The 14857-nt window shown below is 39.7% G+C and overlaps 3 protein-coding genes across 3 annotated transcripts; 2 read left to right on the forward strand and 1 right to left on the reverse strand.

Moving 5' to 3' along the window:
* The first annotated feature begins 958 nt into the window (after positions 1 to 958).
* LOC112165498 (non-specific phospholipase C1) lies at positions 959 to 4304 on the forward strand. The gene is made up of 3 exons (XM_024302043.2): positions 959 to 2315; positions 3469 to 3645; positions 3787 to 4304. Exons 1-3 carry the CDS (start codon positions 1220 to 1222, stop codon positions 4107 to 4109), a joined length of 1596 nt encoding a protein of 531 aa, XP_024157811.1. The 5' UTR covers positions 959 to 1219; the 3' UTR covers positions 4110 to 4304.
* A 413-nt stretch (positions 4305 to 4717) lies between these two features.
* LOC112165499 (ammonium transporter 1 member 3) lies at positions 4718 to 6241 on the forward strand. Its single transcript, XM_024302044.2, has one exon. The coding sequence runs from the start codon at positions 4724 to 4726 to the stop codon at positions 6116 to 6118; it is 1395 nt and encodes a 464-aa protein (XP_024157812.1). The 5' UTR covers positions 4718 to 4723; the 3' UTR covers positions 6119 to 6241.
* A 151-nt stretch (positions 6242 to 6392) lies between these two features.
* LOC112165500 (E3 ubiquitin-protein ligase AIRP2) lies at positions 6393 to 9624 on the reverse strand. Its single transcript, XM_024302045.2, has 5 exons — positions 9347 to 9624; positions 8580 to 8730; positions 8091 to 8157; positions 7706 to 7940; positions 6393 to 6757 (listed from the first exon to the last, which is right to left on the reverse strand). The coding sequence occupies exons 1-5, from the start codon at positions 9409 to 9411 to the stop codon at positions 6547 to 6549; spliced, it is 729 nt and encodes a 242-aa protein (XP_024157813.1). The 5' UTR covers positions 9412 to 9624; the 3' UTR covers positions 6393 to 6546.
* Positions 9625 to 14857: the final 5233 nt, after the last annotated feature.

Consider the following 14857-nt stretch of genomic DNA (forward strand, 5'->3'; position numbering starts at 1 on the left):
TCCAAAATTTTGGACTTGGCTCGAGGATTACGTATCAAACAGGAGAATTAGACTTTAAGGTACTTGTAGTAAAAGCTCATCCAATCACTTTTTTAAGCTAACCCATTACCTACCTATCACCTTCAACCTTAAAGAACAAATTTTTAACTAGTGCGGCCTTCATGACTCAACTAAAAACAACAAACCCTTCCTCCCCTGGATACAAATCATTTGTCTTCCAGTTACTTACTGAATTGTTTTTAATAGAACTGAGTATGACAGCATAAGATAATGAAAAAGTAAAATTCTACTGGAACATTAACATATCCGTCCATTAATAATAATTAAATTTTTTATATTAACCGATCTAATCAAATCGAACTGGTCTATCAATACTTAAAATCAATTTTACAAAGACACCAAATTAGTCTACTTGAAGAGTCTTTTATTTTAAGTCTACTCCAAGAAGTCAATACTATTTCTAGAACCCAGAATAACAGACTATATTAATAGAATCAAAAGATTATAACACGTTTACTTACTTGAAATGGAAAATAATCATGAATCGGAGACAACTGGAATGGAAGAGGAAATGAATCGATATTAATTCTGGATGAGTTGATTCCTAAACCCATTTCCCACATCGTAATCAAATTCCTGAGTATTCAGGAATCGATTCCTTATAAAGAGGTAGGACCTACACCCATTCCGATTCATCGCAGAAATACTTTTAGCTGAAATCATTCCAATTCTTTTATGTGTTAATAAACGTATGAATAGTTTTATCCTGTAATCATTCGCTTTCATTCCAAGTAAGTAAACGTGCAATCGGTGGAGATGAGTGCCTCCAAAATCTTTAGTAGTGTTCATCCAGCCAAAAACCTATGGATCCATTAATGCCACGTATGAATTTTGGGAGTAGTTCATTCTCCACTTTACGGCTTTGCGTACTCCAATCTTTATTAATAAAGAAACAAAAAAAAAAAAAAAAAAAGAGTAAAGAAACCTTTGAAACGTCTGTCGATCAATCTTGAATTCGGCCGTTGAAAGAAGAAACCAAATCGCCACCCAACAAAGCCTCCATCTCAGAAAGGCGTTATCTTTGATTCTCCAAAGCATATACTCCTATACCATTTCAACCTCTACAACTCTTAGTTCAAGCTTCACAACCTGATCCTCATCTTCACTACCACTCAAAGCTTTTGGCTTTTTTTCTCTCTCTCTCTCTGGGTCACCGGACATGGCTTTCCGGCGACCCTCTTTCACCTGGGCTCTCTTCCTCTGCGTCCTGCTTCTCTCTACCCATTCTTCTATTGCGCGCAAAACCCACAAAATCCGAGGACCCATCAAAACCGTCGTCGTTTTGGTCATGGAAAACCGCTCCTTCGACCATATCCTCGGCTGGCTCAAGTCGACCCGACCCGAAATCGACGGCCTGACCGGCAAAGAATCGAACCGGCTCTCCGTCTCCGACCCGAATTCCCCGAAAGTCCACGTCTCCAGCGACGCCGACTTCATCGACTCCGATCCCGGCCACTCGTTCCAGGCGATCCGGGAACAGATATTCGGATCCGACCGGAGCTCCGGCAACCCGGCGCTGATGAACGGGTTCGCCCAGCAGGCCGAGTCCATGTCCCCGGGCATGGCCGCCACCGTCATGAGCGGCTTCAAACCGGAGGTCCTCCCCGCCTACACCGCGTTGGCGAACGAGTTCGCCGTCTTCGACCGGTGGTTCGCTTCGGTGCCGGCGTCGACCCAGCCGAACCGGTTCTACGTCCACTCCGCCACGTCACACGGCGCCACCAGCAACGTCCGGAAAGACCTAATCCACGGCTTCCCGCAGCGAACCATCTTCGACTCCCTGGACGAAAATGACCTCAGCTTCGGGATTTATTACCAGAACATCCCCGCCTCTCTGTTCTTCAAGAGCCTCAGGAAGCTGAAGCACGTGACCAATTTCCACAGCTACGCCTTGAAGTTCAAGCTCCACGCCAAGCTCGGGAAGCTGCCCAACTACGCCGTCATCGAGCAGCGATACTTCGACGTTAAGGAGATGCCGGCCAATGACGACCACCCGTCGCATGACGTGGCGAGAGGGCAGAGGTTCGTGAAGGAGGTGTACGAGACTCTGAGGAAGAGCCCGCAGTGGAAAGAAATGGCATTGCTGATTACTTATGATGAGCACGGTGGGTTTTATGACCATGTGCCTACGCCTATTTCGGGTGTTCCTAGTCCTGATGGGATTGCCGGGCCTGACCCGTTTTACTTCCGGTTTGACCGGTTGGGGGTTCGGGTGCCTACCATTCTTGTCTCCCCCTGGGTCGAAAAGGGTACCGGTGAGTTTCTCTTACTTGGTTTGTTCATTAAGTCTGTGGTCCAAGATTATTCGTGTGTGCTATTATGAGTCAAAGTGGTTTCGGATTTGATAGATCATACTCTTGCCTGTATGGATTTTAAGTCCTTGGTTGGTGTGCTTTGTTTACTGTGTCATATTTCATTGTTTTGCTTTGTTTGTTTGTAGTTTTGGACTTCGATATCTGAAGTGATTAAGTGGTTTAAGTTTTGTCCTTAGTTAGAGGAAAATTGTTGAGTTAGGTTGGTATTTGGTAGCCTTTGGGGTTGGTAGCGGTAGGGTATCAACTTTTGCATCTTGTATGAATTTTGCAAATAGTATTTTTCACTTGGCTTCTAGAGTTGGAGTCGATACCTTTATGATATCTTGGGGGAAATTGTGAGCTTTCTGTGCTGACTACACACCTAATAGTTTTCGCAACTGAGATTTGAGCTGTAGCAGTATAATGTTATGTAATGTCAATTTGGGTTCACATCGCTTTCATTCATGATTTGTGTCTGTTTGAGTATTAAGAAATGTTATCAATGTCCTGTTCATGGGAAGAGAGCCTTGCAGTCGTTATGGATTTGTCAGTTGTTTCTGGGAAGATTCTGCATCCCTCCTATAACAAGTTGTGAAGAGGCTTTTTGGTGTTTGCAGTCTGTACAAGTCCCTAATGTTCATGGTGTTTGCATCCCTTTCAAGGGGCAATTTTATGTGATTGCATTTAGTAAGCAGGGATTCTGTTGATGTATATTTGAAACGGGGTTTTATGCATTTTAAATCAGTGAAAACCTCAACTGGTGGCCAAGCTAATGTTTACCTTGATATCATTCCCTGCCCTCATATAGTGTCCATAATCTCTTTCTGAGTGTTTTGGTTCAGACCTCACAACTGTACATGAAAGAAGGTGTTGTATTATGTCTACACTATATGAATCTGTACATCTGCCCCTTTCTTCAATTAGAACTATACTGTGTGAAGTTCTATACCCTCTTTTTTGTGCCTTCTGAATGCTCATCATGTATATACTATATAGTATAAGCAATCAATTTCAGTGATTAATTTTTCATACTTACACTGTGTGACCCTAAAGGTATTATTAGGCCAAGTTTGGCTGTGTGGTTTATTGATTGACTTTTTACATTTTGTTGTAGTGATCCATGAGCCAACAGGGCCAACACCACATTCCCAGTTTGAGCATTCTTCTATTCCCGCAACTGTAAAGAAGCTTTTCAATTTAAAATCCAACTTCCTGACAAAGAGAGATGCATGGGCTGGTACTTTTGAGAATTACTTTTACCTCCGTGACACTCCTCGTGATGATTGTCCAGGTTTGCATTAAACCCTCTGATTATTTCGTTTGGATGATACGCCCCTTACATTTCACAAAGAGATGCATTTTATCATTGGACGAATGTTTTTTCTTTTCTTGCAATGTCATCCACTGTTAATGCTCCGGATCATTGTTACAGAAACTCTTCCAGAGGTGACGAAATCACTGAGGCCAGGGGGACCTAAAGAAAACATAAGCCTCTCAGAGTTTCAGGTTGAACTGATCCAGCTTGCATCCCAGCTCAACGGTGATCATGTACTCAACACTTACCCCAATATTGGCGAAAGAATGAACGTGCGCGAAGCCAACAGTTATGCAGAGGATGCTGTCAAGAGGTTCCTGGAAGCTGGAAGAACTGCTCTTAAAGCCGGAGCCAACGAGTCTGCAATTGTTATGATGAGACCATCTCTCACTAGCCGAGTTAAAATGCAAGATCATGGTTCGTACCTAGAATCCCAATGATTACCTTTCAAAGTTACCTACTGTAATTAGGAGTAATCACTACATCTGTATAGAACCTAGTTATTGAATGTATGACAATGTTGAGCCTTCCACTACTATTATGGTTTAATCAAGCTAGCCGGTTATATGGTACACAATCTTGAATGCTTTGTGTTGTCTATGGCACGTTATTGGTGGGTTATCAAATTCTATTAAAACGTAATGTCATATAATTGCAAGAACATGCAAATGGCATTTAATGTGTTCAGTATTGACCCACGTTCCATAATATATGGTTGGTATAGAAGCAGAACTACAAGATCATATGGCAAAATCTTCTCATATTTCAAAATAAAAAAAGGCTTATGGACTATTTGATGGTGCACGACTGCACTAACAAATAGGCCCTACTACGGAAATCAATCCCCCCAACTCAAACCGATTATTGACAGCCAAGTTGGGAGAGTAGACCTATCAATAATTCATGCATACATAAAGCGACCCACAAATATGTATCTACCCTTCAAACTTGAAGTCTCATTGACACACAAATATCACAAGCTAGCTTATATGGTCCTTCTATCTTCAGACACTTTTCTTCACTTCATCATCACCCACCATTTCTAATCTAATTCATGGCGGCAACATGGGAAGAAAGCGTGACGAGCTCCATCAACACCATCTATCTCCTCTTCTCTGCCTACCTCGTCTTCGTCATGCAACTCGGGTTTGCCATGCTTTGCGCTGGTTCTGTTCGAGCCAAGAATGCCATGAACATAATGCTCACTAATGTTGTTGATGCCGTGGTAGGCAGCCTCTCTTTCTATCTCTTTGGCTTTGCTTTCGCATTCGGAGAAGGCTCCAATTCCAATCCTTTCATTGGTACCAGTTTCTTTGCTCTCAAGGACATTCCCAGCAGCTCAACTTATGACTACGACTTCTTCCTTTTCCAATGGGCATTTGCCATAGCTGTTGCTGGTATAACAAGTGGTTCCATAGCTGAGAGAACCCAATTTACTGCGTACCTCATCTTCTCTTGCTTTCTCTCTGGGTTTGTGTACCCTGTGGTGGTTCACTGGGTTTGGTCATCAAGTGGTTGGCTCAATCCTGGTTCGACTAGGTTCTTGCTGTTTGGTTCTGGTTCTATCGACTTTGCTGGAAGTGGTGTGGTTCATTTGGTAGGTGGGATTGCTGGGCTTTGGGGCTCTTTCATAGAAGGCCCAAGAGTGGGCCGGTTCGATGCGTTTGGGAAGGCCATACCAATCCGAGGCCACAATGTGACCCTTGTGGTGCTCGGAACATTTCTGTTGTGGTTTGGATGGTTTGGCTTTAATCCGGGCTCTTTTGATAAGATTCTCGTGGCTTATCCGGACACAACCGATCAAGGGAATTGGACTGCAGTGGGCCGAACAGCAGTTGTTACCACATTAGCCGGGTCCACTGCCGGAATCATAACCCTCTTCGGCCGGCGGTTACTAGTGGGACATTGGGATGCACTAGATGTTTGCAATGGAGTTCTTGGTGGGTTTGTTGCCATAACTTCCGGATGTGCGGTGGTTGAGCCATGGGCTGCAGTCGTTTGTGGATTTTTTGCCGCTTGGGTCTTAATTGGGCTGAATATCTTGGCCCTCAAGCTTCAATTTGACGACCCACTAGAGGCAACCCAATTACACGGTGGGTGTGGCGCTTGGGGTCTGATATTTACAGGGTTGTTTGCAAAGGAGGAGTTTGTAGTCCAAGCCTACGATTCGGGTGTGGTAGGTACATCACGGCCTTATGGACTGTTAATGGGTGGGGGTTGGGGTCTGCTCGGAGCCCAAGTGGTTGAGGCTTTGGCGATTGTTGGCTGGGTTAGCTTGACAATGGGTCCGCTATTTTACATCCTTCACAAGCTTAAAGTTCTGAGGATCTCTGTTGATGAGGAAATTGCAGGTCTTGATGTCTCTAGCCATGGAGGACAGGCCTACGTTCATACAGATGAGAACCAGCCTAGGTTTTATGCAGATTATGTTCGAATGCAAGCTAATTAGTCTTGATCCAACAGTTATCAGGCAAGAACAGAGTTCTTTTCAAAAAACAGTACAAAGTTCCCAAAATATGTAAATTTGATTCATCCTTCTTAATTTCAATGCAATATTTGCATTTTCAAGTTATCATGACTAGCACGAAGCATTTCTTAACCTAACACCCCCGCCCACATTCAAAACAAAATTCGATAGCAACCAAGATCCCAATCAAAACAAGAACACAAACACCAAGTACTCTTGGAAACACATAAAAGGAAATAACGGGAGATACACCATCTTACAGAAACCATAAATTCGTAATCTTATATTTTAAACCCAATTTTGAAGCGAATCAAAATTATGGCCAAGTAAATTTACAATTCAAAGGTTTCGTGTCGTAATCACAGCCAGGTTTGATATATACAAACAGTTCCAAAAGCTGTGCGTTAGCCTTACCGGACATGAGAATCATAGGGAAGATATACAGGATCTGGAACAACTAGAGGCAACTTATCAATGTACATAAATAATCTCTTGCGGTCCTCTCTTAAGATTGATGATAGATCGATAGCATCAGATTTTTCTGTGTAAATCCAAAGGTCGCCTGAATTTACTCTTTTAAGACTATCACGACAAAAGGGGCATGACTGAGACCGCCCACGCCTGAAGCAAGCAGAAAACAGAAGATCAGGTTCCACTCAGTAGCATATAATAGGACTGGCAAAAACATCTAATAAAATGGAAAACCAAAAACCAAATCATGCTTTTGCAAATGTAGCCTCAAGCGAGGCTCAGCACACAAAAAGATGTGGTTTCCCAAACCCGGAACTTCCTCTCAAAAAAATAAATTCCCAAAACCATGATTTCCACAAGAAAACTATGGACTATCAAGGTTTTTTTTTTTTGGGCCAAAATCACATGCTCTCATTTTGTCACCAAAATCTTCCCACCCCAAATCATGATTTTTAAGCCATTCTCATACTGACGGACCTCAAAAATCTTGATCCGATTTTGTTTTACAATTTTCCAAAGTTGAACTGGGAAATTCAATAAATAAAAAATTGGGTTGAGATTCTGAGATCCGTCACTTGGAGCAACTCCTAAATATGATGTTTTACCAATAGCAAGGTAAATTTGCAGAAGTCACTGACAATTTTAATATTTTACCCTGGATCCAAAAGGTTAACCCAACAACTTATGGCAGACAAGGATGGTTTCTGAAAGCAACACTCCCTCATATGGTGGATGAGTGTGCAAAGAGAGATGCATATGGGTGATCGATATGAAGAAGGAAGCAGCACAGCCAAAAACTTTTAAAATATGCAGTCCACTATGCATTCTACAGTCAGCTTTATATTTGTTCTTTTAACAGGAAAAGAAGACAAAGTATATTCAGTTATCCCAAAAAAAAAAAAAAAAGGTGAAAAGAATTGAAGACTGCTATTTTTTATTCAAGGTCTAAGTCGGCTCTCATATTACGCAAACTGGATGGACCAAGCATCGTGATCAAATCTTTCTCAAGCTAAATGACGCGATGAAGCCTCATAATTTGGACAAAAATATGAGCAAAACTATAAAGAAAACCAAAAGAAAAGAGGCCAAAAAGCTTACCAATCTCGGTAACACTTCAAACACAATGAATGACTGCAGTTAGGCAACACAACTTTGCTGTTCAACTCCATGCAAATTCCACACTCTTCTTCTCTTTCCATGTCAATTTCAGAGAGCTTTCCTCTCTCCAACTCATCTTTCCTCCTGAACCTGACAGTACAAACCTCTTTTTGTTTCCTGTCCTCCATATCGGTGATGCCCTTTTGAAGTTGCAACAAAGAAGGAAATATCACCCCTGTCCGTGAATGGAAAAACATGTGAGCACAACACATATCAAGTTATAACAAAGTTTATCTACTGCAGATGAACTTCCAAATTTACAATGTCAAGCATTTGTGTAAAAATTACTACATTAGTAAAGTTATCTACATTGAACCTGACTCACCATAAAATTCTTTAACGCTGGCCCTCCTTTCGTAAATTGACATGGTGGTCTTTCCATCTGGATAAGTCTGCCAAAACACCACATTGCCAGAGGCAAATTAGATGTCAAACCAAATTAATACAATTAAGAAGGAGATGAAATGGAAATATATACACAGATGAAGAATTGAAAAACTGGACTTCAAGATTACGAAAAAATGCCCAAGAAAAAGACCTTTGCAGAAAATTAACTGCTTGTTCGATAAAATTTTTGTAAAGAAAGAATGAGAGGGGAGGAAAGATGAAAAAGATAATAGAGATAAAATTGATTTGATATTAAAGCCCATTTTAGATTTTGATACATAAGCACATTCTTTTTACTAGTTCACGTCTCTCTCATCTCTTCAACTCTATCCTCTCTCATTAATTAGAGAAACAAGAGAACACAAAACAAAAAAACAAAAACAGTGTTCAGATAATCAATAAAATTCAATTAGATAAGAAACCATACCACATAAATAAGAATTCTAAGCAAGCCAAGGGCCCCAGCAAGCTGGCAATCCGTCCACTGAACAAGAAAGAGAAATAAATTCGCCACCGGACTGTAGGATAGTCTCATCTGAAGTCGTGCTCCATCTTTCTCCCTCGGATAATCTAAAGCCCTGAAAAACCAGAAGCAAGCAATGCATTTGATTAACAAACGTTGACCAAAGATCATCTCACAGAGTCATACAAACCACACACAGTGAATAAAACCCAAAGCGTCAACACATAGTAGAAATCGATGAATATTACCAGAGATTCTTGAATTTCTCAAATTACATTGGGAAACCAATATGATGACTAAGACAGAAAATTATGCCACTTGATTAAAGCATGTAATGGGGCCTCTGCAAATTGCAAAAAAGCAATGGGGCCATCTTTTTCTCCCAAATTATGAAAATTTCACACCACCTTTGCATATGAGTCCTCAATCACCATTTTATTTGACACACATGCACAAACAGAGGGATTCAACAATTCTCAACTGAAGAATCATAGACTAACCACACTCTCAGTTATTTTGTTTTCCCAACAGATTCTGGGTCAGAACTAAATCATCCTTGACCCTTTTTCTTTTCTAGGTCAGAACAAAACTAGATGATCCTAACCACCCATAACTTCAAAACTCCCAAATTTCTTCTCAAAAACTCTGCAATTCCTCATACAAAAAATTTCCCAAATTCACTTGAAACACAGAGCAGAAACCCTAAATTGAATAAAAAGGGGGAGACTTACAGAGTATTGGCGTGTTGGATGTCTGCTTCGAGCGCCTTTAGAGAGTCCTTGTATGATTTTCCCATGGCCGGGTTTTTCCCCGGAAGTTTATTCCCATCCACCAAAAGAGAAAAAGCCAGAGAATTTGTAATGGTCAAACAAAACCCTAGATTAAAGTTGCAATCTTTATCCCTTCTCTGCTTTTTTTTCCTTTCTTTTTCAAAGCACCAGAACCAGAATTTGACAAAGAAGAAGAGAGCTCAGACCAATACTAGTGCACTGTGTGTAAAAGAAAACCAATATATATGGGCTTTTGGATTTTTTAAAATTCTTTTTAAGTTTTATCACCTACCCCATTATGGATTGTGGTGGGGGGGAGTTATTCTCTGCTGCTCAAGACTTTGCTCCTTTCTATATAAAGGACCAACTGCTACCGTCCACGTGTAGCTCGGGGTCAACGATTGTGTGACGTGGCAGTTTTTGATTGGTGGGTGTAGTAACTTACTCTGAACCTAGTAAAGGAGCCAAAACCAGTAGGCGGAGAGAGCGGCACCAAGTTTTGAAGAAAGCAAGGCCAGTTTGTGCTATTTAGTCCCCAAGTTTGCTGCTATTGTCACTTTTGATCTCGTGGTTTTGATTTCGGTCATTTTGGTTTATACTAATATTGCATTTCTGTCCAAATCTTTACTTTTTAGTCCAGTGAGAATGGCTTAGTGCCTATGTCCTGATTAAAGCTATTTTTAAGATGGATGCTTTGATTTCTTCAGTCATTTAGACCCAAAAGTTGCATGTGGGATTCCGCTCTTCATTCGTCTTAATTTATTCGGGTCTTTAGTGCGTAATTTTTTTTGTCTTATGATAAAAAGAAGTACGTAAAACCTGATGAACTAGCAATTTGGCGTCTCACTCCACCACATTGTCTCCTCATAACAATTCAAAGCAAATCTAAGCAAAATAAGAAGAAAACTAATTCTCAAAAACTCAAAACTGAAACTAGGGGACCAAAAATACAAAGTGACCGAAATTACAGGACCATAGAAAAAAAATTATTATGGCCAGAAGCCAATTGGTCCAGTGCAAAAGCCATTGATTAATTTTTAATTACCATTACTTTGTTGACTGGCATAGAGTCTTATTCAATTTGGGACAGAAAGTTCCTCAATCCTGCGATTAGTCCAATAATTGGTTAACAAATAGCTGGGTTTTGGATAAGGCTGGATATGCATCCTATAGTCCTTGCTGGCCCATCTACAATAATTATAGAGCTAATATGAATGCCACAATTGGACACAAGTCACTCAGTCACACAACAGATCCTTCAAGAAAAAGCTATATAAATATAAAATATCACACGTCTCATCATAGGTAAAGAAAATTGTGATAAGAATAGGGTTTCTGAATCAGGTCTAAATTCTTATAACCAAGGACGGCATGGCAGACCTTAATTGTGTAGGTGCCAACCTCAGGCGAAGGGAATCAAAATACCTAACCAGAATAAAGAAGTCAAATGGAAAGTCAATATGCAATTCCAATCCCTAATTTAGAGCCGGCTAGGCTGCTAGAGAATAAAACCACATTATTGTTCAATGATGCTGAAGCAGTCAACTAAGCAAGTCTTTTCCTTTCTTGACTAGAAGTTCTAGATCAGAGTGACTACTTTTCATACTATAAGCTTGATCATACAATTGCCTAACATAATCAGCATGCTCAGCTCAACAGTTCCATTCTTTTTTAAAGAAAAGGCATAAACCCAGAACAGAGTAGCAGACTACCTTGGAACAGAAGTATTCTTGCTCTTTTCACAAATCTGCATTCCAGTCAACAAACATAGTTGTGAAAACCATACTCCAGAAGCTTCATAATTGATTGAACATAAGCAGAGGTATTGATCGACTAATAAGTAGACACGCACTGGATGAAAATAAAACAACCTAAAGCAATCATCAAAGAACCTAAATGACGCAAAAGGTAAGGATTATCCATATATTTCCTACCAAAGATTAGTAATAAATCTAGGGCTGGCAAATTCTACCGATCCAAACCAACCAACCGATTACCACCCGAACCAACTATATCGGTTACCGAGATATTGGTATGGTAGTACCGAACCGATTTCCAGATAATGGTACGATACTGGTATTGATTTTCAGATAAATACGGTATACCGTACCGTACCATAGATTGTATATATTATTTAAATATATTTTATATCTATTGATCTGAACCGTTGATTAATAGTTTGATTTCAAATCTTATTATAACCGTTGATTAGACTTAGAACTCTTCAAACCCTAAGGCCATGTTTGTTTCCCAGAATCTGGGCATTGGGAAAGGAAAGTTTCCTTTCCTGCGTTTGGGACAACCATTGGTTCCTCCCCTCAGGATTCACTTTCCCAATGGAAAGGAAAATGATTCATTTCCTTTCCACCGACCAAACATGGCCTAAAGGGATAATACGACTACAAAGTACAAAACCTAATCGGCTAATCCAGTTCCCACTCTTTCCCTCAGCCGCTCTTTCCCTCAAAGGCTTGAACCCAGAAATCTCTGCCTCTCATTTCGATTCAAACCCAGAAATCTCCGCCTCTCCGCCCTCTCGACCTCTCCTTTGAAGTTCTTTGTTGAGTCAAACCCAGAACTCTCCGCCTCTGGACCTCTCCTTTGAAGTTCGATTCATGTCCTACGGCGGTGAGTTTTCTCTTTGTTTAATTTTAGCTAGAAGCACTTGGATTCTTGATTGAGTCATGAATCGAATGTTATTCATCAGTTTCTCTTTCTTTACCAATTCAATTTCAGTTTCTTTTTCTTCAAAATTTTCAAATTGCGTCTGATTCTCTTACGATTTCCACTGGATCATTGATCTTCGATTGTGGCGTTGGATTTCTGCTCCTTCTGTTGCTTTGTTTGTATGATTTTCGGATTTCTGAAAATCAAATATAATTTCTCGCATATGGATTTGGTGAGATTCGATCTGTAGGTCTGGGCACTCATTGGTTTATCTGATTCATATGGATTAAGTGTTAATTGGCAATAATTTGAATGGCGAATTGGTTTGTTTCTGTTGTCAGCTGAATTAAGCGAATGGATGCTTGATAATATACATGGAATGTTGTTTGTTTTAAGCCATGGTTAAGAACTATTGTGAGAGTATGCCATTGTTTAGTTGGCATCCATTTGGTGTTATCAGTTAGGTGAAACTTTGTTAATGTTTTCGGTAACTTAGAGGATTTAGTCTTGAAGGACCCTTTCTAGGAATCTGTCGCCGATTCTGATTAACATGTGGTTTTAAGATCATTTTATGCTTTGTGTCCTTGTACTGTAAACAATCTAATGGCCTTAACGGCGTTCCTTGTTTTCCATTTAAGGTTGTTCGGAACATTGTGATTGACTGATTGTGCTAATTTTCAGATGCTAATTTTCGTGGTTTCTTACTATAATTTTCAGGTGTTGCTCCAATCTCAACAATTCAAGGAATCTGCTAATCAAGGGAGGCTTAAACCTGGAGTAATTTAGGAGCACAGCAGTTGGTCGGTTTGGAGGAAGAGGTCAGTCTTTTTGCATATCTCAGTATTAAGTATTAACTTTAGGATACTAAATACCAATGCTGTCATCAGAAGCTTGAGTTTTATTAGACAAAACAACACGGTCAAATTTAAACAGCAAAACAAACACACAGACACACAAATAAATTTTTTCAGAACTTTATTAAGAATGAAATCCTGAATCACGCTTCAGAGTTGCCAAAAAAACTCAAAAGTTTCAAACTATCAAAGCAGAGTTAAAATAATATTGAAAAGAAGTCTGTTGTCCCTCTGAGCAGAAAATGTAAGAGCAATAAGATAGAAAAGGTTTAAGAAGTTATTTACTCACAGCTTATATTCCAAATACTCATCATCAACGTACTCCTTTAAGCTGGCCTTCTTTCTTTTTCTTCCCCTCTCAATATGAAATCGCGTTGGACACTCTAAATTTGAGTATTCACCGATTATAAATTCGTCTACTCGGTCATAAGGAATGAGGGCTGCATCATCATGATTCTCGGAATTGCCAAATTTGGTCCAAGTCAAATCAGCAGAGGAGAACTCCTCCACTGGTGGATCCTGAATTGGAAGATCTTGACATCTTGTATAGATTCAACAATATCCATAGGGTTGAGATTCGTACTGGAATATATACTATCGAATGAGCTTAACTACAATCTGCAAATACAGCAGAGAGAACCCCATGAATTAACCAAGGAATCCCATAAAACACTAAAATTAAAAAGCTTCTTATCTACTTCCATGGTAAAAACTTGGGATTCTACTTCAGATAGGTAAGTGTTCTTCAAAATCCACCCCTAGCTATATCTAGTCTGTTGGAGTTGAATTTTGCTTCAAAACTAATTATATATAGCTAAAAATTGAATTTAGCTACTCTGTTATAACATATTTTGATTTTCAACATATAAATCATCTAACCGTTTATTTAAAATTCCTCGTTACACTAAGTTGGCAGGGTCAATTTGCTATAAAATTGGGCTTTAAGATTGTTTGTTCACATTTCACCCCTACATTTATGGGTTAGCTCGTGTAGTTGGAGCCCAAACAAACCAACCCCCGAATGCACAACCACCTCCTCCAAACCCACAAAAGATAAGCCCCAAAAACCTTTCACTAAAAAAATAAAAAAACTTAGTATCTGAGTGCCTTCAGACAAAATCGAACGGAAGACCTACACACCAACGAAGAAACCTAATTTTTTTTTTTTTTGCTAATTCTTAAAAACTTCTGTAAATTTCACCAGTAAATTAGCCATTTCAGCCTTCAGGTTCAGAACTCTTATCAAAACACTAGTCTCTTCTTCAGTTCTTCTCCAAGCCGACATGAATTCAGTGACCGCTGCCTGAAAATGTCACCGGGGCTCTTATTTGACTACTCTCTACTACTTCTCAAGTCTTCATCTTCCTGAGAGGAACTCACCCACAAACTAACAAGTTTCTGGGTTTCTTTCTTTTCTGTTTGTTTATCCAATAGTGGTGAATTTTTATAATTGGAATTTTTTTTATTGTAATTGATAGGTTATGTGCCAAATTAAGCCCAAGGGAAGCAAATGAAGTGCGCTCTAATTTCTTCTTTTTTGATATTTTTGGGCTGTTCTTAATTGTGGTTTTGTTCTGTTTCTTTTTTATGTTTGGGTTCATTTTCATGTCGTGAATGGTTGCTTCGGTTTTGGGGTTTGGATAACAAGGTGGTTGCTTTTCTGGGTTTAAGTGGGGTTTAGTGTTTCTTGGTCAGTTGGGTTTTTTCTATGTTGGTTATGTAATGGGGAATACTGGTAGGACGCTGTAGCTAAGCTCAGTTGAGATGTGAAATTCCAATTTTTAAGAATAAATTTTCGAAAAAGAATAAATAAATAGAGGGTGTGAGCAGTGATTTTGGGGATCATGGGTTTGTAGCCAAGTTCAGTAATTTTGTTCGTGCTGCCCAATCTGAGTTTGTTAATAAATCAATTATGTACTATTAAGTTTTGTGTTAGACATTTGGACAACAA

This window comes from Rosa chinensis, chromosome 5 (assembly GCF_002994745.2).
Source record: "Rosa chinensis cultivar Old Blush chromosome 5, RchiOBHm-V2, whole genome shotgun sequence".
Taxonomy (NCBI): Eukaryota; Viridiplantae; Streptophyta; class Magnoliopsida; order Rosales; family Rosaceae; genus Rosa; species Rosa chinensis.